This window comes from Myxocyprinus asiaticus, chromosome 14 (genome assembly GCF_019703515.2).
Source record: "Myxocyprinus asiaticus isolate MX2 ecotype Aquarium Trade chromosome 14, UBuf_Myxa_2, whole genome shotgun sequence".
Lineage (NCBI taxonomy): Eukaryota > Metazoa > Chordata > Actinopteri > Cypriniformes > Catostomidae > Myxocyprinus > Myxocyprinus asiaticus.
The window spans coordinates 25449325-25473999 of NC_059357.1; the positions used below are offsets into that span (position 1 = coordinate 25449325).

The following is a 24675-nucleotide window of genomic DNA, read 5'->3' on the forward strand; positions in this document are numbered from 1 at the left end:
TAATGGAGCAGAGCAAGCAGGTGAATGCAGGTCGAATCGTTCACTCTCTCTGCGCAAAGCAAAGTGCACGACAGTGCACAAATACCAAAATGTTATTATAATTTTTTGTATTTAAAAAAGACTCAAGTTTTGAAAAAATAAGCTGTTACGCTATAATTACAGTTATTACAACATGTAGTATTATATATTCAATAAATAGTGTGCTTAAACAGCAGTTATAAGTCAAACAAGTGAGCATAAGTATAAACATGTGACTTAACTTTTACAGATTTCAGATGAAGACATTTTCTACAATATTTCACCAAAATATTTGCAATGCACAAAAGCTGCATGAGGGAACTGAAGGGTCATCTGTAGACAACACCGTATACATTAACAGTGGCAAACACGAGTATTATTAGAGAGATTGGCTCCTGTTTGCAGCCAGATTCTATTGATCTGCTATTGAGTGAGTCAAATGCATTACAGAAGAGTTCCTGTCCAGACTCAGGGTCTGAGTAAACAGCACCCCCTACCGTTAAACTAAGTGACTATATGCTGTGGGCTAGAAAATAATGAAAACAAAATATGCACTAGACTTCTGGAATTAAATGCGTGATATGTACGTTGCTTACAGTTAAATAAAAGCTGGTGTCTGAAAATGTTCAGTTATAGGGATAGGTATACATAATTTTAACTAAGTAGTTATAACTAACAGTGCGTACGTGAGATGCCTGAGGGGCAGTTCACACCGAGACAAAAAAAAAAAAAACAAAAAAAAAAAAAAAAAAAAAAAAAAAAAACAAAAAAAAATCAGCTGTCAAAGATGAAGGCCTAACGTGTTTTTACATAGAACACAATCGAAGAACAGTGAGGACGGACGCCAAAATATGTTCGGTGTGAACGGCCCCTAATGTACGTATATGCAGTATATCAGTGCTATGGATTCAAAAGCCGGGCTTGTTTGAATAAAAAATCTTTAAACAGACTTGAATAACTTGAAATATATTTGACGGATGCTAAATTAAAAATCATCATCAAAGGGAACAGAATAACCAGTCAAACCTCCGGTGATGTAACTTCTGTCGTTTCTCGACAATGAACGGGATTGTTGTTCCGCACTACATTTCCCAGAAGTCCACTGCGTGTCGTCTGTCGGGCGTGTGAGAGAAAGATGAAAACTGGATCACATGCAGACTTTGATATAGCATCAATGGTGAGAACCTACTTTATTTGACTAAATAGACATGCGATAAATATCTTATGTCATGATGTCTTTGTTGTTAAGCCAGAGGGCTATTTTATTTGATATATTTCTTAAAGCGAAATCTGATGTTTTCTTGAAGCTGTTTAAAGAACCAACTTCGTCAGCTAGCCAACAGAGCTAACCAGCTGACTTTAGGCATGCGATTTACAGCTACACAATCAAATAACCCCTCTAGTTTGACGTGGTTTATATTTAGAAAAGTAAACATTACAAATACTGTTTGATTTCTGGTTAATCGGATGCAGATTGGGTCATACCCACATTTTCCGCAACCACCGCTGCCTATTTAGACACCATTTGCGGGCATAGTTGGCACTGTATAAAGGCTGCCTATGTTGACAGTTGACTGGGTTTGGAGAGCTTATCAAAACTAGCCTAACGCATTAATGTGTAGTTTGTGATATCTTGATAGCTCCGCGCTGAATATTACAGCTTCTCTCAATGTTGTTTATTCTGTCACACGACACGGTCTGAATTGTTTTGACGTTGTGTCGGGAAATGTGTCTGTTTTTCTTCACAGCTGGTGTTGTTTGAATATATATCCACCACTTTTTGGCAATATAATCGACAGCGCTTTTGAAAATGATCACATTTTAGATTAGCACAGATTTGAAAACAAGAGGTTGTTTCCTTAAATCTTATATAAATCTTTCGTTTATTTTAAATGGATTGTTCACCCAAAAATGAAAATTCTCTCATTATTTACTCACCCTCATGCCATCCCAGATGTGTATGACATTCTTTAATCTGCTGAACACAAATACAGATTTTAAGAAGAATATCTCAACTGTGTAGGTCCTTTCAATTCAAGTTAATGGTGAACAAAATTTTGAAGCTACAAAAAGCACATAAATGCAGGTTTAATTCATGTCTTCTTAAGCAATCCATTCAGTTTTGGGTGAGAACAGACCAAATTGTAACTCTTTATTAACTGTACATATAGCCATAGACCTTATTCACGCTAGCGCCATCTTTGATTTTTAATGGGAATGACAACAAGGCTGTGAGGGATAGACATACCATCTCTTCAAAGGGCTGTACTGCAGTTTAAAGTGTTTTTGGATCATTCCGTGGACAAAACATTGATTAAATATCTGTCCAAGAACATTCAGTATACAAAGAACTCCAGACAACATGAGTTGTGGAAAATCAGATGCGATCTAGGAGCTTTATACAACTTTGTCGTTCATGCCATTGAAGAGATGACATGAACGACATCCCTCACAGCCTTGTTGTCCAACGATGGCGCTAGCGTTAATAAGGTCTATTGCAGTGTCTAGGCTCATGATATCAAGCTTGATTACACTTCCTCTTGCTTGACACATGCACCCAGCGTTTGATGGCACTAGGAATTATAATCAAGCTTGAAATCATGATCGCCAATGAGACTGCTGTTGTCAAGATCTTTAGTGAAAATTGAGTTAGATTATGGTCTGTTCTCACCCAAATCCAATTGGATCACTTCAGAAGACATTAATTAAACCACACGAGTCTTATGGAGTAACTTTATGCAGCCTTTATGTGCATTTTTTAGCTTTAAAATTTTGGTCACCATTCACTTGCATTGTATGGAGTTATTCTTCTAAAAATCTTTGCTTGTGTCCAGAAGAATAAAGAAAGTCATACACCTCTGGGATGGCACGAGAGTGAGTAAATGATGAGAGAATTTTAAATTTTTGGGTGAAGTATCCCTTTAAGACTCCTAAAATAAAGAGTTTGATGATGATCATAAAGGTTTCATCAGCAGCAGCATCAACCACAATACCTATAGCAGTGTTGATGAATTGAGTTCATTTTTAATTTGTATTCATAAGTTTGTAGTTTAAAGATGAACATTAAATGTCTCACTCCACAAAATGATTATTGTATATTATTAAATCAGTGACCGTGATTTGTTTAGTTTTGCAGGTTGTGCAGGGTTCCCCAGTCTGTGTTGTGATACATGTTATAGCTATTCACTCCCAGTTTTACATGAGCATTTTTTCTATTGGTCTGGAATTGTTTCCTTGTGTATGTTTACTTCATTGTTGTCAGTTAACATTGCATCCCTGTCTACTTATTTATGTGATTTTCATCTATCTTTGAAATTTGACAGATTTAAAATATATTTTGTCTATAGGCTGCAGCAGATCTTTTCTCCCGGGCTTTGCTGTATTATGATCTGTAGTAAACCAACACTCTTTGATCGATTCTCAGGAGGACCTGTGGCAGGTGTAACCAGCACTGTACCATCACCTGACATCAGCAACCGTGTGAGAATGTAGTACATATATTTTTGGAGTTATACAGCTTCTTCAGTGGTAAACATTCTCATTTTTTTCTTGTGTCGTATTCTTCTATGTTTAGACAAGAATGGAGACTACTTTTGGATCTACATTTCCAGCAGTTCCCCAAGTAGCTAAAGGTAAGTACCATCAGTTGGACTACTTGTATATCTTGTGATAAAAAGTCATAAAAATAAGGATCATCAAATGGACTGAGTGACCTTTAACTTTACATTTTGTAACTCAGTATGAAAGTATTTACTGCTAAATCAGCACTGAATGGATAGTTTACCTAAAAATGAAATTTTAGGTAGACAGACATACATGAGACTGTCTGCTTAGCAACAAGATTCAGTCAGTTGCTTGTAACTGTGCTCTTTCATTATAGTGGAAACTAATTACAAACAGCACCGCAGGACCCCTTCATCGTCTAGCACCCTGACCTACTCCCCTCGTGATGACGATGATGGCATGGTAATCACAGCGCCATCCCTTATAAAAACAACCAATCACATTTACACATCGAGAGATTTGAAAAGCAAAGGTTTACATCTTACAGTGTTGCCATTGTCTTGCATCACAGCAGGCATTTGCATTAGCTGATTCATTGTTTGGGCTGTTCTTAGTGTTTGATAAATGCAACTTGGAAATTCTTCTTTGAAAGTCTTTCTGATTCGTTTACGCATTTGACTGCAAATCAGAGAAGTAAACTTTATTTTTCAGACAGCCACATTATGAATATTGGCAAAATTTTTTGTGATTAAGGCAATATTTTTCACCAAAAATATTTAGTTTTTTCAGGCCATGGTCCATGCTTTGATTCATGATTGTTGTTCAGATGTGAACTACTCCTTTAAAAGAGTTTCAGATGCATATAAACTGACTCTTCCCCTACAGCCACCCATCAGTACTCCTCGTCGCTCAGACTCTACCATTTCGGTTCGTTCCCTGCTCTCTGAGTCCAACATGTCACTGCGCTCCACCTTTTCCCTGCACGAGGAAGAGGAAGACACAGTGAGTGTCAGCAGTCATATGTTTCCTATTCCTATGCTTATCAAATATAGTGAAGCAAAGGAGTGATAGATTCACCATCTGTACCCAGCAGGAGATTGGCATTATTTTCTCTCCCTCTTTCTGTCTCTCCCTCTCTCTTCCTGTCCAGGAGCCACAGGTGTTTGCGGAACAGCCCTCCGTTAAGCTTTGTTGCCAGCTGTGCTGTAGTGTGTTCAAGGACCCTGTGATCACCACCTGCGGAGTGAGTCAGCCAGACGCCCCCTCACCTTTCCCTCAAGATAGGGCTGTCTGTCATGATCTGGTTGCTGGCCATGCATTGATTTCCCATCAGCATGGGCCAATATTTGCCTATTGACTCATTGACCCATTTCCTAGGGCATTGTCAGGATGTTAAATACAAAAGTACAAGTGTCTGTTCAGAAATGAATTACAAATAAAATAGCTGAATGGGTTAAAATGTAAAAGTCAGTGTTTATTCTTTCTCTCTCTCTCTCTCTCTCTCTCTCTCTCTCTCTCTCTGCTGTATTTCTCTTTCTCTGTCACCTCAGCACACATTCTGCAGGCGATGTGCCTTGACCTCAGGTAAGGAAAAAAGTTTTTAATCTAAACATATGTCTTACTTTCACCTTCCCCATGCGTATTTGTACCAATAGCAAGGAAGTACGGGTTTCTCTTTCAGTTCCTCTTCATGCTGAATCTTTAAAGCTGATGCGTGTAATTTATTTAATGTTAAAATATTTTCTCCTATCCCAGTTTAATATGCAGAGTACACCACTCGTAGGTTGATTAACCCAAAAAGTGCAAACATTGTGGCTCTGTTGTGCTTTCAGATCATTGCTCTGTTTGAGCATCCTGACCAGCCCATATTTAGCCTATTGCAGCTAGGGGGGTGTTTTGGGGAAAACCTAGTACTGCAGAAATGACTAATGCTTTAATTTCACACTGTTAGTTTCATTTTGACACTACTTTCGGCATTATAGTTTGTTTGTTTTGTCAATAATATCTTGTGTATTTCTATAGAGAAGTGCCCAGTGGATAACTCCAAGCTCACAGTGGTAGTGAATAACATAGCAGTTGCTGAGCAGATCGGTGAGCTCTTCATCCACTGCAAGTACGGCTGTCGGCCAGCTGCCTCGGGCAAGCCTGGTTCCTTTGAGGTTGACCCACTTGGCTGTCCTTTCACTATCAAGCTCAGCACCAGGAAGTAAGAATACAGTTTCATGGCCTTTTGCAATATGGGATTTTGTGTGTTCTGTTGTTTACAGATTCTGAAGTCAGAAGTTTACATACACCATAGCCAAATACATTTAAACTCCTGACATTTAATGGTTGAAAACATTCCCTATCTTAGGTCAGTTAGGATCACTACTTTTATTTTAAGAATGTGAAATGTCAGAATAATAGTAGAGAGAATGATTTATTTCAGCTTTTATTTCTTTCATCACATTCCCAGTGGGTCAGAAGTTTACATATACTTTGTTAGTATTTGGTAGCATTGCCTTTAAATTGTTTAACTTGGGTCAGACTGTTTTGGGTAGCCTTCCACAAGCTTCTCGCAATAAGTTGCTGGAATTTTTGCCCATTCCTCCAGACAGAGCTGGTGTAACTGAGTCAGGTTTGTAGGCCTCCTTACTCGCACATGCTTTTTCAGTTCTGCCTACAAAGTTTTTATCGGATTGAGGTCAGGGCTTTTTGATGGCCACTCTGATATTTTGACTTTGTTGTCCTTAAGCCATTTTGCCACAACTTTGGAGGTATGCTTGGGGTCATTGTCAATTTGGAAGACCCATTTGTGACCAAGCTTTAACTTCCTGGCTGATGTCTTGAGATGTTGCTTCAATATATCCACATAATTGTCCTTCGTCATGATGCCATCTATTTTATAAAGTGCTCCACTCCAGTGTCAAGCAAAGAGGTACTGAGTTTGAAGGTAGGCCTTAAAATACATCCACAGGTACACCTCCAGTTGACTCCAATTAGCCAGTTAGCCTATCAGAAGCTAATTGCCTAAAGGCTTGACATCATTTTCTAGAAATTTCCAAGCTGCTTAAAGACACAGTTAACTTAGTGTATGTAAATTTTTGACCCACTGGAACTGTGATATAGTCAATTAAAAGTGAAACAATCTGTCTGTAAACAATTGTTGGAAAAATTACTCGTGTCACGCACAATGTAGATGTCCTAAACGACTTGCCAAAACTACAGTTTGCTAATATGAAATCTGTGGAGTGGTAAAAAAATTAGTTTTAATGACTTCAGCTTAAGTGTATGTAAACTTCTGACTTCAACTGCACACATGAGTTGTAATACAAAGAGAAAGTAATGACTGTATTGTGTGCATTTTGTCTGTGGCAGAGATCATGAAGGAAGCTGTGACTACAGACCTGTTCGCTGCCCAAACAACCCCAACTGCCCTCCATTGCTCACCATGAACCTGGAGGCCCATCTGAAAGAGTGCGAACACATTAAGTGCCCTCATTCCAAATACGGGTATGGAAGTTTTACCAAGCCAACATTCCTTCCCTTTAGTTATATAGATTTTATATATAAAAAGTAGTGCTGTCAGTTGATTAAAATATTTAATCGTGATTAATCGCAAGAATTTTTCATAATCTTGATTAATCGCATTCTTTTTTCATAATCGCAATTAATCACATGATTTTTTATAATTAATCAAGACTAATTGCATGATTTTTGAAATAATTAATCTTGATTAATTGCAAGATTGTTTTTTTTTATAATTGATTGCGATTAATTGCAGATATGTGCTGAAAATGTATGCAATATATACTTTTTTTCCCTGTTAAAATGTATTTATTTCCTTCTTAGGAAAGGAAAAAAAAACCCAGAATGTAACAATGTTTATTAACATTTTTCAAACAAAGAATTCCACAGTATAAAGACAGAAATGCTCTGAAATGGCACCAATTCAAGTAAAACTAAATGTTTTCCAAAGTCTAAGTGAGAGGTTGACTAAATTAAAGAACTAGTCCCCATAGGTTGTGTATTCATTGTAATGGCTGTTAAATCCCTTAAGCCCTTATCTTCCACAATATTCATCAGCTGGCAGGATGTGAATATCTACTTGATGTCCAGCGTTAAGCGCCGCATTGAACTCAACATGAAAAGCGCTGCAAAAAATGGGCAAATTTGGAAATGGCATACTACCCATACTACTCTTACGCTTCAGACAAATCTATGTATGGCAGAATTAGTAAGAATAGTAATATAGTATGCCATTCCAAACACGTCCAACATCATCTTCTGCTTTTAGCGCTGGCCTTGACAATGTAATGATACTTCATCCGAATTGTCCGGTACACATCGCAAAGGTTCCACCCTATTCCAGCCTGTGGTCAGAACTTACACGGAGTTGAATTTTATCTAATGTGAAAATTGGAAAATGTGTTAATCGTGTTAAAGAGAAATTAATGCGTTAAACATTTTTAATTAATCGCATACGTTAAAGCGTTAATTTTGACAGCTCTAATATAAAGTAAATAAAAACAATAGACTCTTGAAATAGTTTGTGCTGAATTTTTCACAGCTGCACCTTCATTGGGAATCAGGACACATATGAGACACATCTGGATGTGTGTAAGTTTGAGGGACTGAAAGAGTTTCTGCAGCAGACAGATGACCGATTCCACGAGATGCAGGTGACACTGGCGCAGAAAGACCAGGACATCTCGTTCCTGCGCTCCATGCTGGGCAAACTCTCTGAGAAACTGGACCAGTTGGAGAAGAACTTGGAACTAAAATTTGGTGAGTAAACTAAGCTGACTTTGAAAGACCTCATGAAATCGTTTGACACATTTTCTTTCCTGTGTAGAAAATTTAGTTTTGATGTATTTCATATGGGAACAAGAAGTCGGCGCAAGGCATATTGAAGGGCTCATCCTGTTTCATAATAGCCAAATAGCCTTTAGTATACATCACAGCTGTTAACCATGAATTCCTGCTTGCTATTGCTAGTCAGAAGTAGGTGTTATTAGGTGGAGGCTCATTCTTATTTTAGAGAGCATTTGATTGGACAAAAAGTTGGATACGCTGCTAAGTGCAAGATGTGTCCTAAATATTTTTGATCTGTTTTCCCAGAAGAGAAAGAGTGAATTTTAAATGAATTTATCTGTTGAAAATGAATTTTGTCATGCTTTTAGGAGTATGCATGGACAAAAAGCCACAAAACTCAAATTTTAATTTAATGTGGTCATTAAATGTTTACAATTTCAGTCATTTTTTAAAGACAAAAGATGCATAAACTTGCATTTTGTTGAAAATCATCACTGTCTTTTTGTATGCAGATGTGCTGGATGAGAATCAGAGCAAGCTCAGTGAAGATTTGATGGAATTCCGGAGAGATGCTTCCATGCTAAATGTTGGTCTATTTTAGGGATGGTCATTTTGTCTACTCGAGTACTCGAAGTGATTACTTGAGTGCTCGTTGAGTACTCGGAGGGGGGCACATAGATGTGTACATATAATGTCAACAGACATATACTGAATATCAGGCAGATGTCTTCATCTTTGTTGGTCCAATGTCTCGCACATTCATTTTTATAGGCTGTTATAATGTAGTCTGTTAAAAAAGTAAAAAAAAAAATGGCATAATTAAAATATAATGCATCATTTTGTCATTATGTGAAGACTCGCTGGCCAACTCGATGAAAGAATACTCAAAAAGTGCGCCTCTCTGCTCAAAGGTTACCGTAATTATCTTAAGCGTGCACCACTGTTTCATCGTGGCTGGCTGAACTGTGTATTTGCAAACGGTTAGCTTGACTGGATATGCCATAACCATCACATTTTTGTATGCCATGTTAAGTTAAAAATAGTTTTGAAGGGATCTGGATAGCTCAGTGGTAAAAGACGCTGGCTAACACCCCTGGAGTTCGCTAGCTCGCTAGTTCGAATCCCAGGACGTAACCTCCTCGTGGTCGCTATAATGTGGTTAGTTCTCGGTGGGGTGCGTGGTGAGTTGAGCATGGATGCCGCGGTGGATGTCTTGATGCCTCCATACGCGCTATGTCTCCATGGCAACGCGCTCAACAAGCTACGTGATAAGATGCACGGGTTGGCGGTCTCGGACACGGAAGCAGCTAGGATTCATCCTCCACCACCCGGATTGAGTCAAATCACCACGCGACCACGAGGACTTAAAAGCGCATTGTGAATCCAAATTGGGTGAAAAAGGGGAAGAAAAAAATAATAGTTTTGAAGACCCTGTGATCTGTTCCATTCAGCCTCACTCCGTCTAGCTGTTTAAAAGGAAGAACTCACCTGTTGTGTGTGCACGCTTCTCCAGAGTGTTAAGCATTGTCTCTGCCCCAGACAGAAAGTGCGCTGTTTTGCAGCGTGTTACTGTGATGGTTCAGATCACAAAGTACCACCAAAAGTCATGACATAATAAATCTCAGTCTCAAAATAAAAAATAAGAACCCCCTTTGACACGTTTCTGTATAGTTGTTACTGAACATTATCGATCGTTTTCATGATCTGTCATTGCTGTCACTTCTGAGTACTCGAGTACTCTTACCCATCCCTAGTCTATTTCCTCTCTGGTTTTCTCTCTGATCTTTCTAACCCATCCCTCCTTTTGCAGGATGAACTGTCCCACATTAATGCCAGGCTCAATATGGGTATACTGGGCTGTGAGTATCTCTTGCTGTTTTATACTCTTTTATTTCTGCAAGTTATGGATTAGGTCATCATCTGACTTTATAAAATACATTTTGCAGCCTACGACCCTCAGCAGATCTTCAAATGCAAGGGTACCTTTGTGGGCCACCAGGGTCCAGTGTGGTGTCTGTGTGTGTATTCTACTGGTGATCTTCTCTTTAGCGGATCATCAGATAAGTCCATTAAGGTAACTCCACCTGTCATCAGCACTTAGTTTAAACGTATGTATTCCTCCTCTTGATCACATCTAGATAAATTACTGTATATATATGTGCTCTCTACAGGTTTGGGACACATGCACCACATACAAGTGTCAGAAGACCCTAGAGGGCCATGATGGCATTGTGTTGGCATTGTGCATTCAGGGGTAAGCATGGAGACAGTCTTAAGAGGACATGAGCGTCTTACTTGAACACCTTCTAAAGCTTATGCTCTTTCCTTCTCTTTTTTTTGCAGGAACAAGCTATACAGCGGCTCAGCTGACTGCACAATTATTGTAAGTGTTAATAAGCAATATGGTATGAGAGGCCATTATATTGTGTATAAAGTAGTGCTGTCAATCGTTATTTTTTTTAAAATCATGATTAATCGCATAATTTTTCATAGTGAATCACGATTAATCGCAGATTTTGAAAATGCTACAATTTAACACCAGATATACTATTCCTGTCAAAATGGATTTGTTTCCTTAGTAAAGAAAACAAAATGATATGTAACAATAATACTTTATTAACTTTTTCAAAACAAAGCCTTCCACAGTATAAAGATAGAAATGCACTAAAATAGCACTAATTCAAGTAACTTTAAACTTTTCCCAAAGTATAAGTGGGAGATGGACTGATTGAAATAACATAGGAACATAGGTTCATTACAATGGGCATTAAATCTCTTAAACTCTCATCCTCCACAATATTAAATTGGCTGGCATACAGTAGCTATCCACTTTGCTACAGCAATCTTAAAGCCACATTAATGATATGCATCAGGGCGTCATCGGCAGCATCAAGTGCCGCTTTGAACTCCACATAAAAAGCCCTTGAAGACAAAAATGTCACTATGTTTTGGTGATAGTTAAGACTTGATGTGATTCTGTGGTAATTAAAATTCTGCATTACAAGGCTGCAAAATACTTGATTTCTATCAAAAGTTGCATTAAGAGCTCCTTTCTCCATTACTTTATCACTGACATGGAATCGCTAGTGTGTGTTTACTGTATGTGTGTGTATTTGTGGTGTGTGCATCAGTGTAATGACTCCGCGTGGACTCCTAACAAAGGTTCCGCCCTTCCAGCCAGTGTTTATGCTGGTTATTTGCTGTATTAACAGTAATCGTGATTAAGAAATTTTAACTGTTAAACTTTAATTGATCGGCTGCGTTAATGCGTTAACTTTGACAGCTCTAGAATATAGTCACAGCTAAAGGCCATAATTAGCAATCCTTTTAGGTGTAACTATATTCACCGTATAGCATGGCCTGGAGTGCCACATTGCTTTTATAGAATAGTTACTACAAATTGTTATGGACACAAAATTTCACTGAAATATTATTTTACAAAGCAAATTCCTTTAAATGCCATCCGCTAGAAGATTTTGTCTCTGACATGTAAATAGTAACAGAATGTGTTCGGTATAGATTTAGTTTTAGAACGCTGTATTGACCAATCAGCATCTAGAACCAGAACTATCCATTTTACAATTACATTTTTAAAAGGAATCTAACCGAACATGACGGAGTCTTTGTGCAACTAATGCATGTGTGTGTTTTCTCTCCCTCAGGTTTGGGATATCCAGACCCTGCAGAAAGTAAACACAATCCGGGCGCATGATAACCCCGTGTGCACTCTGGTGTCTTCCCACAACATGCTCTTCAGCGGCTCCCTCAAAGCTATTAAGGTCAGTTGGCCGTCTGTTGAAGAGAATATGTACATGTCTGCAGAGACCAGCCCAATCAAGCAGCTAATATTGAGCATTATTCTGCTCCATTTACTAATGTGATTTGTGTGCATGTTAGCCGTGAAGGTGCAGTTCACACAGAACATGATTTTGCATCTGTGTGTGCTGTTTTAAAAAAAAAAGAATACTATGTAAACATGCGATAAACTAATGTGACATAACGAAAGCTTGGCTATTAAAAAAAGGGGACAAGCCCATTGATATGTCCAGCCTAAACATCCTGTTTCAGTAGGAAATGCATCAACACAGGAATGAAAACTGCACTCGTCAAGCTAAATCACAGGGCTTTAAAGTGATGAGGATGGTGTGATTAGTGCTTCAGCAGAAGAGAGGAGCACAGATTCGAGCTGCTGAGGCACGATTAGAGCAGAATTAGATTCACTCTGCTCTTAGAGCTCGTCTGAAGGGTACACGCTCTGCTCGTATCACCATGGTGATGTGTGGGAGGAAGGAGGGGGTGGAGGCTTAACTGTAGAATGATCTCATCTCCTCGGGACTTTCCAGTTTACCAATTTTGGATGTTCTTGAAATGATGGAGCATTGCTCTCTCTCTGTGTAGGTGTGGGATATTGTTGGCACAGAGCTGAAGCTAAAGAAAGAACTGACTGGCTTGAATCACTGGGTTCGTGCTCTGGTTGCTTCACAGAATCATCTGTACAGCGGATCCTATCAAACCATAAAGGTCAGAACGGATGGAAATGCCTAAATTCAAATAGCTCTTCTTTCTGCTTTAAGGTATAGTTTACCCAGAAATGAAAATGGTCACCATCATGTTGTTTCAAACACGTATGACTTCCTTTCTTTTGTGGAACACAAAAGGAGATGTTATGCAGAATGACAACCTCAGTCACCATTCACTATCACTGCATTTTTTTCATACAGTGAAAATGAATGATGACTGAGGTATTGCATTTTCTCTCAAGTCATACGGGTTTGAAACAACATGAAGTTGAGAAATGCCCAGATTTCACTATAAAGGAACGCACACACACGTTTGAGTAATTGGTAACACTTTACAATAAGGTTTTATTTGTTAACATTAGTTAACATGAACTAACAATGAGCAATACTTTTACAGTTTTTATTATTCTTGGTTAATGTTTATTTCAACATAGTTATACATTTTTAAAATCAAAAGTTGTATATGTTAACATTAGTTAATGCACTATGAACTAACTATTAACTTGCATTAACACAGATTAATAAATGCTGTAAAAATATATTGATCATAGTTAGTGCATGATACCTAATGCATTAACTAATTTTTATGAATGGAACCTTGTTGTGAAGTGTTGCCGAATAATTAGATGATTAGTATTCCCATAGTTCTTTTACAGGAGCATCATAATCAGATGAGAAGCTGTTCTCATGAATTCCTGCATTGTTGTTCAGTCTAACTGGTGAAAAAAAAAAAAAATAGAGCAGCTTGAAGTCGCCTTTTGCTGAACTAGATAAGATAAAACTGAGCTGCTTGTCATTTCAAGTTGTCTAATTAAGACTCCAGGGACTGCAATCAGGAAGCAGACTACAACCCCATCCTCAGTGCTTTCACTCTCAGAGCATTTGCTTATGAAAGAATAAACACAGATGGAGCGTGGGAGGGAGTGAGTGAAAGATCAGGGTCAGTTACACAGTTTAGATTTTACTGCTGTCTTTTTTTATTTTTTTTATTTGCTGCATTCCAGAGCTTATTGTGAGGGAAGGGCTATAGCCAGGCTCTGTGATTGGTGTAGCCCACAAACACTCCACCATCGCCATAGCAAAGAAATAGCTAGCTGTAGAGTATCTCCATGACTAAGAAAGAATATTAGTCTGGATCTGTAACAAATTAAACATCTGCCTGAAGGACAGATGAACATATTTTTTACATGTCTCATGCAGAACATGCATTATAGTGTGCATCCTATCCACTCTGAACAAGTGAAAGGTTTTCAAAAGATTTTATGTTCAATTGTGTCTGTGCTCCCATCCTTCTCAGATCTGGGACATTCGTTCTCTGGATTGCATCCATGTGCTCCAGACCTCTGGTGGCAGTGTGTACTCCATTGCCGTCACCAACCACCATATAGTTTGTGGCACCTATGAGAACCTCATTCATGTAAGTGTTATTGAAATCTATATGCCCTGCAGACTTTTACATACAGGGTTCCCAATCATGGAATTTTTAAATTGTTATATCCAGGGTTGGAAAAGTCATGGACATTTTCTAGTTTCACTCTGTTCCAAATTGTTTCATTAGCTAGGTTTTATTGCTCTTGTGAGTGCTTGTGTAGAGTAAATCTTTCTGCAATCTAGACGATATTGTTTATAAATTTAATTTTTTAGATTTAATAATAGATATATTAAAGAGAGAGTTCACCCAAAAATGAAAATTGTTTCATCATTTACTCACCCTCATGCCATCCCAGATGTGTATGACTTTCTTCTTCTGAACACAAATTAAGATTTTTAGAAGAATATCTCCACTCTGTTTGTCCATACAATGCAAGTGAATGGTGGCCAGAACTTTGAAGGTTCAAAAATCACATAAAAGCAGCATAAAAGTAATCCATATGACTCCAGTGGTTTAATTCATGTCTTCAGAAGAAATATGAAAGGTGTGGGTGAGGAAAAAGGTCAATATTTAAGTCCTTTTTTACTGTTAATCTCCACTTTCACTTCCACATTCTTTGGCGATTCATTTTCTATATGCATATCGCCATCTACTGGGCAGGGAGGAGAATAGGGTAAGAAAGGACTTAAATATTGATATGTTTCTCACTCACACATATCATATTACTTCAGAAGATATGGATTTAACCACTGGAGTCTTATGGATTATATTTAGCCTTTATGTCCTTTTTTGCAGCCTCAAATTTCTGGTCACCATTCACTTGCATTTTAAGGGCCTACAGAGCTGAGATATTCTTCTAAAAATCTTCATTTGTGTTCTGCAGAAGAAAGAAAGTCATACTCATCTGGGATGGCATGAGGGTGAGAGAATAAATGATAAAAGAATTTTCATTTTTGCGTGAACTATCCCTTTAATACAAATGATTGTTACATATATTACATACAAATGGAAAATGATTTTTTTCTGTGATCATGAATTACTAAAAAAGTCATTGAAAATGGTCAAAAGGTGTAGGAACCTTATACATAGTGTGAGCTGCTCTCATTTGTCCACTAACTGGTTTTTTGATTCCCCTCATTATCTAGGTTTGGGACATTGAGTCCAAAGAGCAGGTGCGGACGCTGACGGGCCACGTGGGTACAGTGTACGCCTTGGCTGTCATCTCCACCCCAGATCAGACCAAAGTGTTCAGTGCCTCTTATGATCGTTCTCTCAGGGTAAGGGGAAGGCTTAGGCCTGGGTGTGGAAAGCGACATGTAGTTGTTTCTGCAAGCTCTTTCTGATCTGATTGATTTTACCTGTGCAGGTGTGGAGCATGGACAACATGATTTGCACCCAGACTCTGCTGCGGCACCAGGGCAGCGTGACGGCGCTCGCCGTGTCCAGGGGAAGACTCTTCTCTGGGGCTGTTGACAGCACAGTGAAGGTCAGATGCTCTTAAATCACTTCTTGAACCATTTTGAACTGAGTTTTCACTCTAACAGAGCTCTTACAATGGATTCTCTGTCTCTCCTCAGGTGTGGACGTGCTAAACACTTCAGATAATCAGCAGTAGTTGTGTCAATACTGAAGGAACTGAGATGCATAGGCTTACGAATGAAAAGAGTACGAGTACCAGTGTGATTTTTTTTTTTTCAGTTTCAAGAGAGCATCTCAAAATACATTGGACCAGAAAGGTTTTTCTACTCATTTATCATTTTTATCGTTTTGGATTTGGGCATCTGCCCCATGTGAATTTTCACTACACAGCAAAGTGTAGACAAGAGTTATGTGAATACAGCTTTAAGGTGCCCTTTGCTTTCCACATACCTTCTTTATGGAGCTCATACCAGACACCTCTTGTGAGCATGCAAAACCTCCAAAGGTCTTTTTGGACAGCCATTGGAGAGCACTCCACATATGTCATAAATTTGGCAACACTGTATTTTATGTACGTAAATAAGATAAATTCAGATTAACTTGGAGAGTTCTTTCAAGTATTATTATTATATTTTGATCTAGATCTACTGTAATACTTCAAATGAAACTTAATGCAGTCCAAGATCATGTTCACTGAAGACCACGGCAATGTTTTTGTGTCGCTGCTCTCAGAGGTGACTTTTGAACTCTGACCTTTGTGGGTTACAGTCTCACGACTGAGTGAGTGCCTAAGCTTCAGAATGATGCCAATGGAGATGCATGGAGACTCTTATACAGAGCAATCACTCTGCATGTGCAGGGAGCATCGACAGGGCTGAATGGAGGCCTACAGCAGTGCATTGTTTTGGAGAACACAGTGCCCGTGTTTTTATCTCAAATTTGAGGGTGCCAACTGAGCTTCTGCTCAGCCATTTTATAACTGCCTGTTATGTATGTGAAACCTTTGTATGATGGCGTAATTACCTGCTCATTCATCATACTTTTGTGTAAATAATGCAATGTTTCCTTACCAAAGGCACAACTGCTTCATGCATTTTCCATGTTTGTCATGGAAACCAAGCAAGTAACAATTCCACATGTAATTGAAACTAGCTAAATTAGTTAAATCACTTTAAACTAAGTAGTTATAATTGCATTTACATTTAATCATTTGGCAGACGCTTTTATCCAAAGCGACTTACAAAAGAGGAAAAACTAATTAGATTAAAAAAATAATTAGTTTAATGAGTGAAGGCACTTACTAAATCATTATCAATCATCCTGGGCCAACATGGAGGAATAATTGAGGTGAATGCAGTGGTTTTGAAAGGGAACGCTGCATTGTGTTCAATGTCGGGTTCCTCTCTCAAGCTCATGCTACAAGCTTCAAAAAGACATCATTAACAGCTGCTACTTTGGATTTCATGGATGCCTTTCGGTGTCATGGGGCTACTCGTATTAAGGAAAATGAACTAAACACATTTTAGCAAGGGTTGTTCCTTCTCTTTGTATGTTTTAAGTCAGCATCGAGCCTTGTGCCTGAGAGAGGACATGAAATTGAGACTGTCCACTGCAAATATGAAAACGGTTGCTTGTATAAATCACATAAGCCAGATTTTACCATTAAAGCAGTATACATTTTTAATGCTTGTATTGCGTGAACTGTCTGACTTTTATATTTAGTTTTAACTTTTATATTCTTAAAGGGATAGTTCACCCAACAATGAAAGTTCTGTCATTTACATGTTGTTTCAAACCTGTATTACACTGTCGTGGAACACAAAAGGATATGTTAGGCAGAATGTTAGCCTCAGTCAACATTCACTTTGTGATTTTTTTTTTTTTTTTTTTTTTCACAAACAAAGTGAATGGAAAGTAATATGGCAGCTTTAGAACATGAGGGTGAGTAAATTACAGAATTTTAAATATAAATTTGTTAAGGGCTCTTTGGTACCAGTTTGTTGGCTTTTTGAAAAGTACTCAAATGCATCATGTTGAGCTATTTCCAGCTGGGGCTACTGGTATTCAGTAATTGGACTGCGACGAGAATGTTTGTAAATAATGTTTATTTATAGCAGGTGGCTGTTGGTGCATTCACTGCAAGCACACCACTGTTCCCAATGCCAGTCACAGCAGGTATCATACAAGTCAATGGCAGAACATCAACACAATATACAGCCTGCACACACTGAGCAGTGAGAGTTTTTTATGTCTCTGCAAATAGGATGGAAAACAGCTTTCATATTAAATAACATCTTGCACCAACAATAAGTTTTACTTCAGTGTTTTCACAATTTCATTATTTTTCATTGTATTTTTCTTCAGGTATTAAAAAAGACAAAAGAAAAAACAAGCAAACATGACATTAAGAAAATGACTGCAATGAGAATTTTGAAGTGGAGAAATTTTAAAAAAAGGATGAATTTTCAGTGACAAACATCCAGCTATATACAAAGAAGAAGTGGGGATGGGTGTGGACCAAGTCCTTTGAAGCAAAAGGCATGATAAAGCTTTCATAAAAGCTATTCCCAAGCCAGACATCTGCACTGTGTTCACAGGCAGACCACAACAAAAAGGGAAATAATTCTGAACATCTGGTGGATAAAGCTGAAAGAGACCACATGTCGTCTACACAGTTTAAACATGAAAGACTTCATGACAAAATAAAACAAACTTAAGCAAGGCACATACATGTTTTAAAAAACTTAACATTGCATAATATACAAATTATTTCTTCTGAAGACATGGCGATCCAAAAACTTATCACAAAAAGCTACCTTAAAAAAGAAAACTGGAGTTCTAAAAATTACCATTTACAATTCATTTAAAACACTGAGCCAAGAAGACACTTTAAACTCTTATCTCAAATATTTTCAGTTTCATCAACAAGCCCCATTGATACTGCATCATTAAATACTTGTTGAAAACATCTATAATAAACTCTGTTCATAACTTAAATATTACAAATATTATTTATGAGATCAGGTGAAGGGACTTTTTAATTATGGAGCTACTTCAAGAGAGTATAGCAGTGTGGGACCTACATATCACCTTTGGGCCCTTTTTCTATTCTAATTACTCAACCATTTCAGGACCATCATTTGGATACTGTGGCAATTCTAATAATGAGCAGGAAGATTGTCATGGCAACATTGAGGATGGTTAAAGTAACGAAGGACTGAGAGTTTGCTGGCAATGAGATAATGACATTCAGAGGCTTGCAAGAGATTCACTTGTGACCAGTGCCATCATAACAGCAAGCTGTGCCCTGCCAGTTACACCTGAAAACATTACATGTCCACAGAGCCCAAACTTTAATGTGTTCTGACTACAAATGCATCATTCATCCTACCCTCAAAACGTCCATCTAAAGCTATTTAAAGTGATTCTCTGAATTTATTTAACCCAGGCAGATACTGTTATGGTTGCTAGAACGGATAGTTTAAGTAATGCATAACCTACTCTCGGTCTCAGACTACTGTTCTAGATTTGGTCATTAAGGACATGCCTGTCTGGACAATACTGGGGGATGCAGTACAAAGCAGGCACACCATGGTACATTCTCACCTTTAAACAGCTACTGAGCAATGTGCTGACATTAGACTGCATGCAGGCTTTCAGTGGATACTGAAATGGACATTGGCAGATGGAAATGGTGTGCACCCAACCTTCAAACACATATCCATATTGCAAACTTCCACAAAATCCTTGTTAGTTCACTACACTGTCCATTCAAAGCTTCTCACATGCATGTTTCTTTTATGTTCCTGTTTTGTCTTTAAAAGTCCCATGCACGTTTGCAACTTCCACATTTTGTGCTTCCTCTAACGTTCAACCTTCTCAGTCCTCAATCATTAGACCCCATCCACTGAAGAAGGCTCCCCTTGTGCTCACCCATGCCTCTGAGGTCACTCATAAAGTAAAAGCCTACAAAATGGCCTACCATGGTACTTTGCTGCCCAGTCAGTCAACTTTACAGACAGCGTTTTGTGTATAAAGGTACCTCATAAGGACACTGGTTTCAGCCTGAATTCCCAGGCACTATAACATCATGTCTGATGATCTAAATCAAATTCAAGTGAACTTGAGATAACCAAGAAAAAATAATTCTTATTTCTCATAAGAAATGAAGTTGAAAAAAAAAAAAAAAAGATTAGCATTTATAAATAAATGTATTTCTTTCAACCACTCCTTCAGATGCCATTCTTATTCTTTCAACTAACAGCTGAACTGCACACACAGGGTTGTGGAATATCATAGGCAGATGGGAACACATCTATGCTGCCTTCAAAAACCAACCAGATGAAGGCATCTTAGAAGACAGTTTGTTACGCAAACATGGGATATGGATTTGCCTTGTTGCCTTCCTATCTCCATATACTGCCAATGAAGGCAGCATTTTTCATCTTTTGGGCACAGCCTGTGTATCATCTTGCAGATGGTTGAGGTATTGAGGTGACGCAGGATTAGGTCATTCCTCCTTGCCCAATCAGAGCACACCATCACCTTTCACTGGCATAAGGCAATGCCTAACACATGGACATGGGGCCTGTCTTGCCTTGCTCGCATGTTTGCTTGTGTGTTAGCAGCACTGAGGTCACCTCTCATGTTAAGGCACATGGGACACTGCGCAAGATAAGGGCAGGAATAGAGAGAGAGAGGGAATGGGAAAGCTGTGCAGGAATGTATGAGTTCACACAGGCAGAATGTGAATGGAAAAGTATAGGGTTACACAGCAGCACAGAGCAGGAGCCCAGAGCAAGCACAGAGCAGGGGGTCAAACAGCCACTTCAGTCACTACATTCAACACAGCCCACAACACTCGTCAGCAGAACACAGCCAAACATACAGGATGTTTAAGCCAGCCATAAGTTTTTTTTTTATAACTCCATTATAATCATAGAAAAATCCACATATCTGTCATCAAAGTTTATATGTATTTTAATGTCTCAACACTGTACCATTTTACATGAAATAAAAACATAAAATATTTATATTTATATATTTATATATATAACTGTACTAATGCATGACTCTCACTATGAGATTTTTTTCTGTATAGATACAAACTTTCTTCATGCTTACAATGTACATATACCATACTATTATTTCATTTACAGTAATTATTGTTTTCATATTATTTTACTAATAATTGCTCATGATATATTGAGATACTCCAAGGACTCTGAATAATAAAAAAAAAGAACAGACAGTTGAGGTTCTTTGTTTTAAAACCCAACCTCTGCCTCTCCACCCTCTGCTCTTGTCTGGTATGTCTAAAGCCCTGGATGGTCTTATGCCCAGTCCTGAGGTACATCAGCTCGGGGTTTGTGCAAACCAACTCAGGGGAAGAAAAGAGAGATGGGTGTTTCATTGGGGGGGAGGGGGGATTGGGGGGGGGGTAGATGGGTGGGTCTGTGATTGGTCATTGTGCCCTTGTGCTCTCCCGGGGCCCTGAGGTTGTGCCACAGAGACACAAGCTGTGCTCTTCACTCCAGCATGGCATCCAGCTGATCGGCCAGGTCATCGAACATGCTGCTGATGTCGTCAAGGATACTCACTGTGCTCTTGTTTTCAGCCATTGAGCTGTGAATTATAAACACACACCAAATATTTTATTACAATAACATTAAAATAAACCTGCAAAAAATCGTTATGAGGCCAAGCACACAAATGGCATGTACATTGTGAGGCTAAGTAGATTTCTTTGGTCAAAGCGCCCCCAGTGGTGATCTTAGGAAAAGTTCAAAGGCTGAAAATAAATTTGCCTTTATTTAGAACTTTATAACATTTGGTCAATATGTGGCGCTGTAACCAAATGGGTTTAACCTTGGGTATTATTGCCATGATATATAGTCATTAATTCCAATACTCAAGAACGCATATACTAAGAATGGATATAATTACCTGGATGTGTTCTTGATAAGGCCGAATATCAAGGATGCATAGGATGGTGACTTGTGGGCAAGAACTTAGTACTTCGGTGGCAGACGAAGGACATTTATCATTGTGCTTTACCCACTGAAATATCAATGGTTTTACCTCAAGAGTTTCCCGCTGTATTTTTACCCACCCCTAATCATAGTATTCCGCAAGCTCCCAGGAACATAAAGAGAGAAGAGGCATGACTTTAGGTCATGTTGTTTTATATACACTGGTGGCCAAAAGTTTGGAATAATGCACAGATTTTGCTGTGATCACAAAGTATAGTCAAGACATTACTGATGTAAAAAACAGCACCATCACTATTTGAAAAAAGTCATTTTTGATCAAATCTAGACAGGCCCCATTTCCAGCAGCCATCACTCCAACACCTTATCCTTGAGTAATCATACTAAATTGCTAATTTGGTTCTAGAAAATCCCTTGCCATTATATCAAACACAGCTGAAAGCTATTTGGTTCATTAAATGAAGCTCTACGTTGTCTTTGTGTTTGTTTTTTAGTTGCACAGTATGCAATAGACTGGCATGTCTTAAGGTCAATATTAGGTCAAACATGGAAAAAAAGAAACAGCTTCGTTTAGAAACTCGTCAGTCATTGTTTTGAGGAATGAAGGCTATACAATGCTTGAAATTGCCAAAAAACTGAAGATTTCATACAAAGGTGTACGCTACAGTCTTCAAAGACAAAATACAACTGGCTCTTTTGAAACAAAAAAACAAAAAGAAAAGTTTAGATTGGGCAAAGAAACACAGACATTGGACAACAGATAACTGGAAAAGAGTGTTATGGATCTTAACCTCACTGAGCTTTTGTGGGATCCGCTAGACTGTAAGGTGCATGAGAAAATCCCGACAAGATAGACAAATCTATGGCAAGTGCTACAGGAAGTGTGGGGTGAAATGTCACCTGAGTATCTGGACAAACTGACAGCTAGAATGCCAGGGATCTGCAAAGCTGTCATTGCTGCATTTTTGATGAGAACTTTATTTTAAAAAGTTCTGAAAAAAAAAAAAAAATTCTAATTGTAATATAAATTTTTCACGTTATTAATGTCCTGATTATACATTGTGATCAGTTGAATGCCACTTTGGTGAATAAAAGTACCAATTTCTTTCTATAAGAGCAAAATCTGTACATTATTCCAAACTTTTGGCCACTACTGAATAAAATATTTTTTGGCCATTTTATGATGATTTGATGTTATGATGTTTTATTTTGACCATTTTATGATGTTTTGTTTCTAGGCAAAAAGTTGAAAGCTAATGACCCCAAAATAGCTACCAGGAATGATCCCCAATCAATATACCAAATTTCACAACTTTTTACCATTCTAGGGGCTATCACAGGAGTGTAAATAGAAGAATAAAAAAAAAATCTAACAGAAAAAAACCTTCTTTGCTAAATGATAGCACTTGCTTCTGTAATAACCATAGCTGCGGACTCAAGATTCATCACTTGTTTTGAAGGACTTGCAGCTTACATAATATTTAAATCCTCTTGATTCCACTCCACTATATTGTAACAACTTTATACTCATGTCTTGGACATTAAATGCTGATCATCATGCTGTGATGTCACTGAGAATAACTTATTTATTTTGTATGTTTAAAGGCTTGTGACACTCACTCTTTATGCCCATCCTCCTTGATCTTCTCCTCAACTGCCTGCAGGGCTGCAGCCAGTGAAGCATTGGTCTCCTCTATCTTCTGGTGCACTGCATCTACTGTCACTACGCCTGCCATAAACCCTGAACCAGCTGCACTGTCCATAGACACCCCACTGATTGAGGAGCGAGGGGGCTTCACAGGTGGGGGTGTGGGTATGGGGGTTGGGGGGCCTGATGTCTGAGGAGTTAGGGGTGTCTGTGGGGTTTGGGGTGTCTGCGGTGTCTGTGGGGTGTGTGGACTCTGGGGTGTGTGAGGGGTCTGGGCACTCAGGGCTGGTGGGGTTGTAGCCTTGACAGAGTTGTTGGTTTGGGCAGAAGCTGTGCTGGCCACTCTGGTGACCATCTGTTTGGCTGGAGATGGCGTTGGAGTTGGGTTAGGTGTTGCATTCAAAGACTGCAGAACAGTTTTGGATGGTTTGGGAGCCGTAGGAGGAGGTGTAGGTTTCGGTGAGACCGGAGGAGGTACTTTCTTTCCTTCAACTGTAAATAGAGAACAAAAGACATAGGGAAAGGGATGGGAAGAGAGACTGAGTGGACTTTGATCCAACGAGGTCAAGACGCTACGAGACTTTAAGGGATACTCACATAATTGTGTAAAGACAGGGCAAGAGAAAGGGCCGCACTGTGTAGTACCTGGGCTGCCAGGTGCCCCGGCTGGTCCAGGAAAAGGGGCTTTCTTGGTCATGGCAGCTGGAGGTCCTTGTTTCTTCATGTGCTGGGCCAGAAGAGGTTTGGGCGACACTGGGGGTTTGACAGGCTTACGAGTGGGTGTCTCAGTAGCGTGGCCCTCCAGGTCTGCACTGTCCCGACGGGGCGAGTTCTCAGGATGTTCCTGTGGCCTGGGCTGCTCTGAAACGGTCACCTCTGATGTAGGGCGCCTTTTAATTGTGCCAGTCCCATTCTCATAGTGTGCAGGCATCTGCCCATCCTGAAGTTCCTCTGCATCTTTGTCTTTGCTCTTGGGCCGTCGCTTAACCGTATTTGACTCCGTGAGGTGGAACTTGGTGCCATTGGGTTGCTGCTTGGTACTATGTACCCTCCTTTTCAGTGTGGCTGTGGCATCAACATGTGAAAGCTCCCCAGGGGGTAGAGAGTATGGCATGTCTGTGCCTTCCTCAGCCTCATCCTTGCCCTGCCTGTGTCTTTGTTTGATGGTGAGGTTTCCATCCTCAGCAAATGGAAGGTTCTCCGCAGAGCTTCCACTGGAACTTGGCTGTGGTCTATCCTGGACAGGCTCTGACCCAGGCTGTGGTCCTCGCTTAGCAGCTGCTATCAACTCAGTGACTGGCCCACTAATGGTCCTGCGACGGTTCACTACTTCCCCATCCAGTCCAATGGCATCACGTTGCTTTGCTCCTGCAGGACCCACCTGTGAATTAAAAGGTATGTTCATAAAGG

The 24675-nt window shown here is 39.1% G+C and overlaps 2 protein-coding genes across 3 annotated transcripts in view; one reads left to right on the forward strand and one right to left on the reverse strand.

The window, feature by feature from the left end:
* The first annotated feature begins 1074 nt into the window (after nucleotides 1-1074).
* LOC127451441 (E3 ubiquitin-protein ligase TRAF7-like) lies at nucleotides 1075-17311 on the forward strand. 2 transcript variants are annotated; one of them, XM_051716155.1, is made up of 21 exons: nucleotides 1075-1195; nucleotides 3366-3498; nucleotides 3593-3650; nucleotides 3899-3984; nucleotides 4408-4524; nucleotides 4673-4765; nucleotides 5073-5106; nucleotides 5545-5728; nucleotides 6880-7014; nucleotides 8072-8289; nucleotides 8829-8902; nucleotides 10127-10175; nucleotides 10263-10390; nucleotides 10488-10570; nucleotides 10660-10699; nucleotides 11979-12095; nucleotides 12715-12837; nucleotides 14134-14253; nucleotides 15354-15485; nucleotides 15575-15694; nucleotides 15786-17311. In XM_051716155.1, exons 2-21 carry the CDS (start codon nucleotides 3403-3405, stop codon nucleotides 15798-15800), a joined length of 2022 nt encoding a protein of 673 aa, XP_051572115.1. In that variant the 5' UTR covers nucleotides 1075-1195; nucleotides 3366-3402; the 3' UTR covers nucleotides 15801-17311. The 2 variants fall into 2 exon arrangements, with proteins under 2 accessions (XP_051572115.1, XP_051572116.1); XM_051716156.1 differs by lacking the exon at nucleotides 1075-1195 and having other exon boundaries at nucleotides 3366-3496.
* A 402-nt stretch (nucleotides 17312-17713) lies between these two features.
* The window catches only part of LOC127451440 (caskin-1-like), a 146493-nt gene continuing 139531 nt past the window's right edge, over nucleotides 17714-24675 (reverse strand). Inside the window, exons 21-23 of the mRNA XM_051716153.1 lie at nucleotides 23911-24646; nucleotides 23238-23757; nucleotides 17714-21252 (exon numbers count right to left, since the gene is read on the reverse strand). Coding sequence (XP_051572113.1) covers nucleotides 21156-21252; nucleotides 23238-23757; nucleotides 23911-24646 — 1353 coding nt within the window. The 3' untranslated portion in view covers nucleotides 17714-21155. The remainder of the gene's footprint in view (nucleotides 21253-23237; nucleotides 23758-23910; nucleotides 24647-24675) is intronic.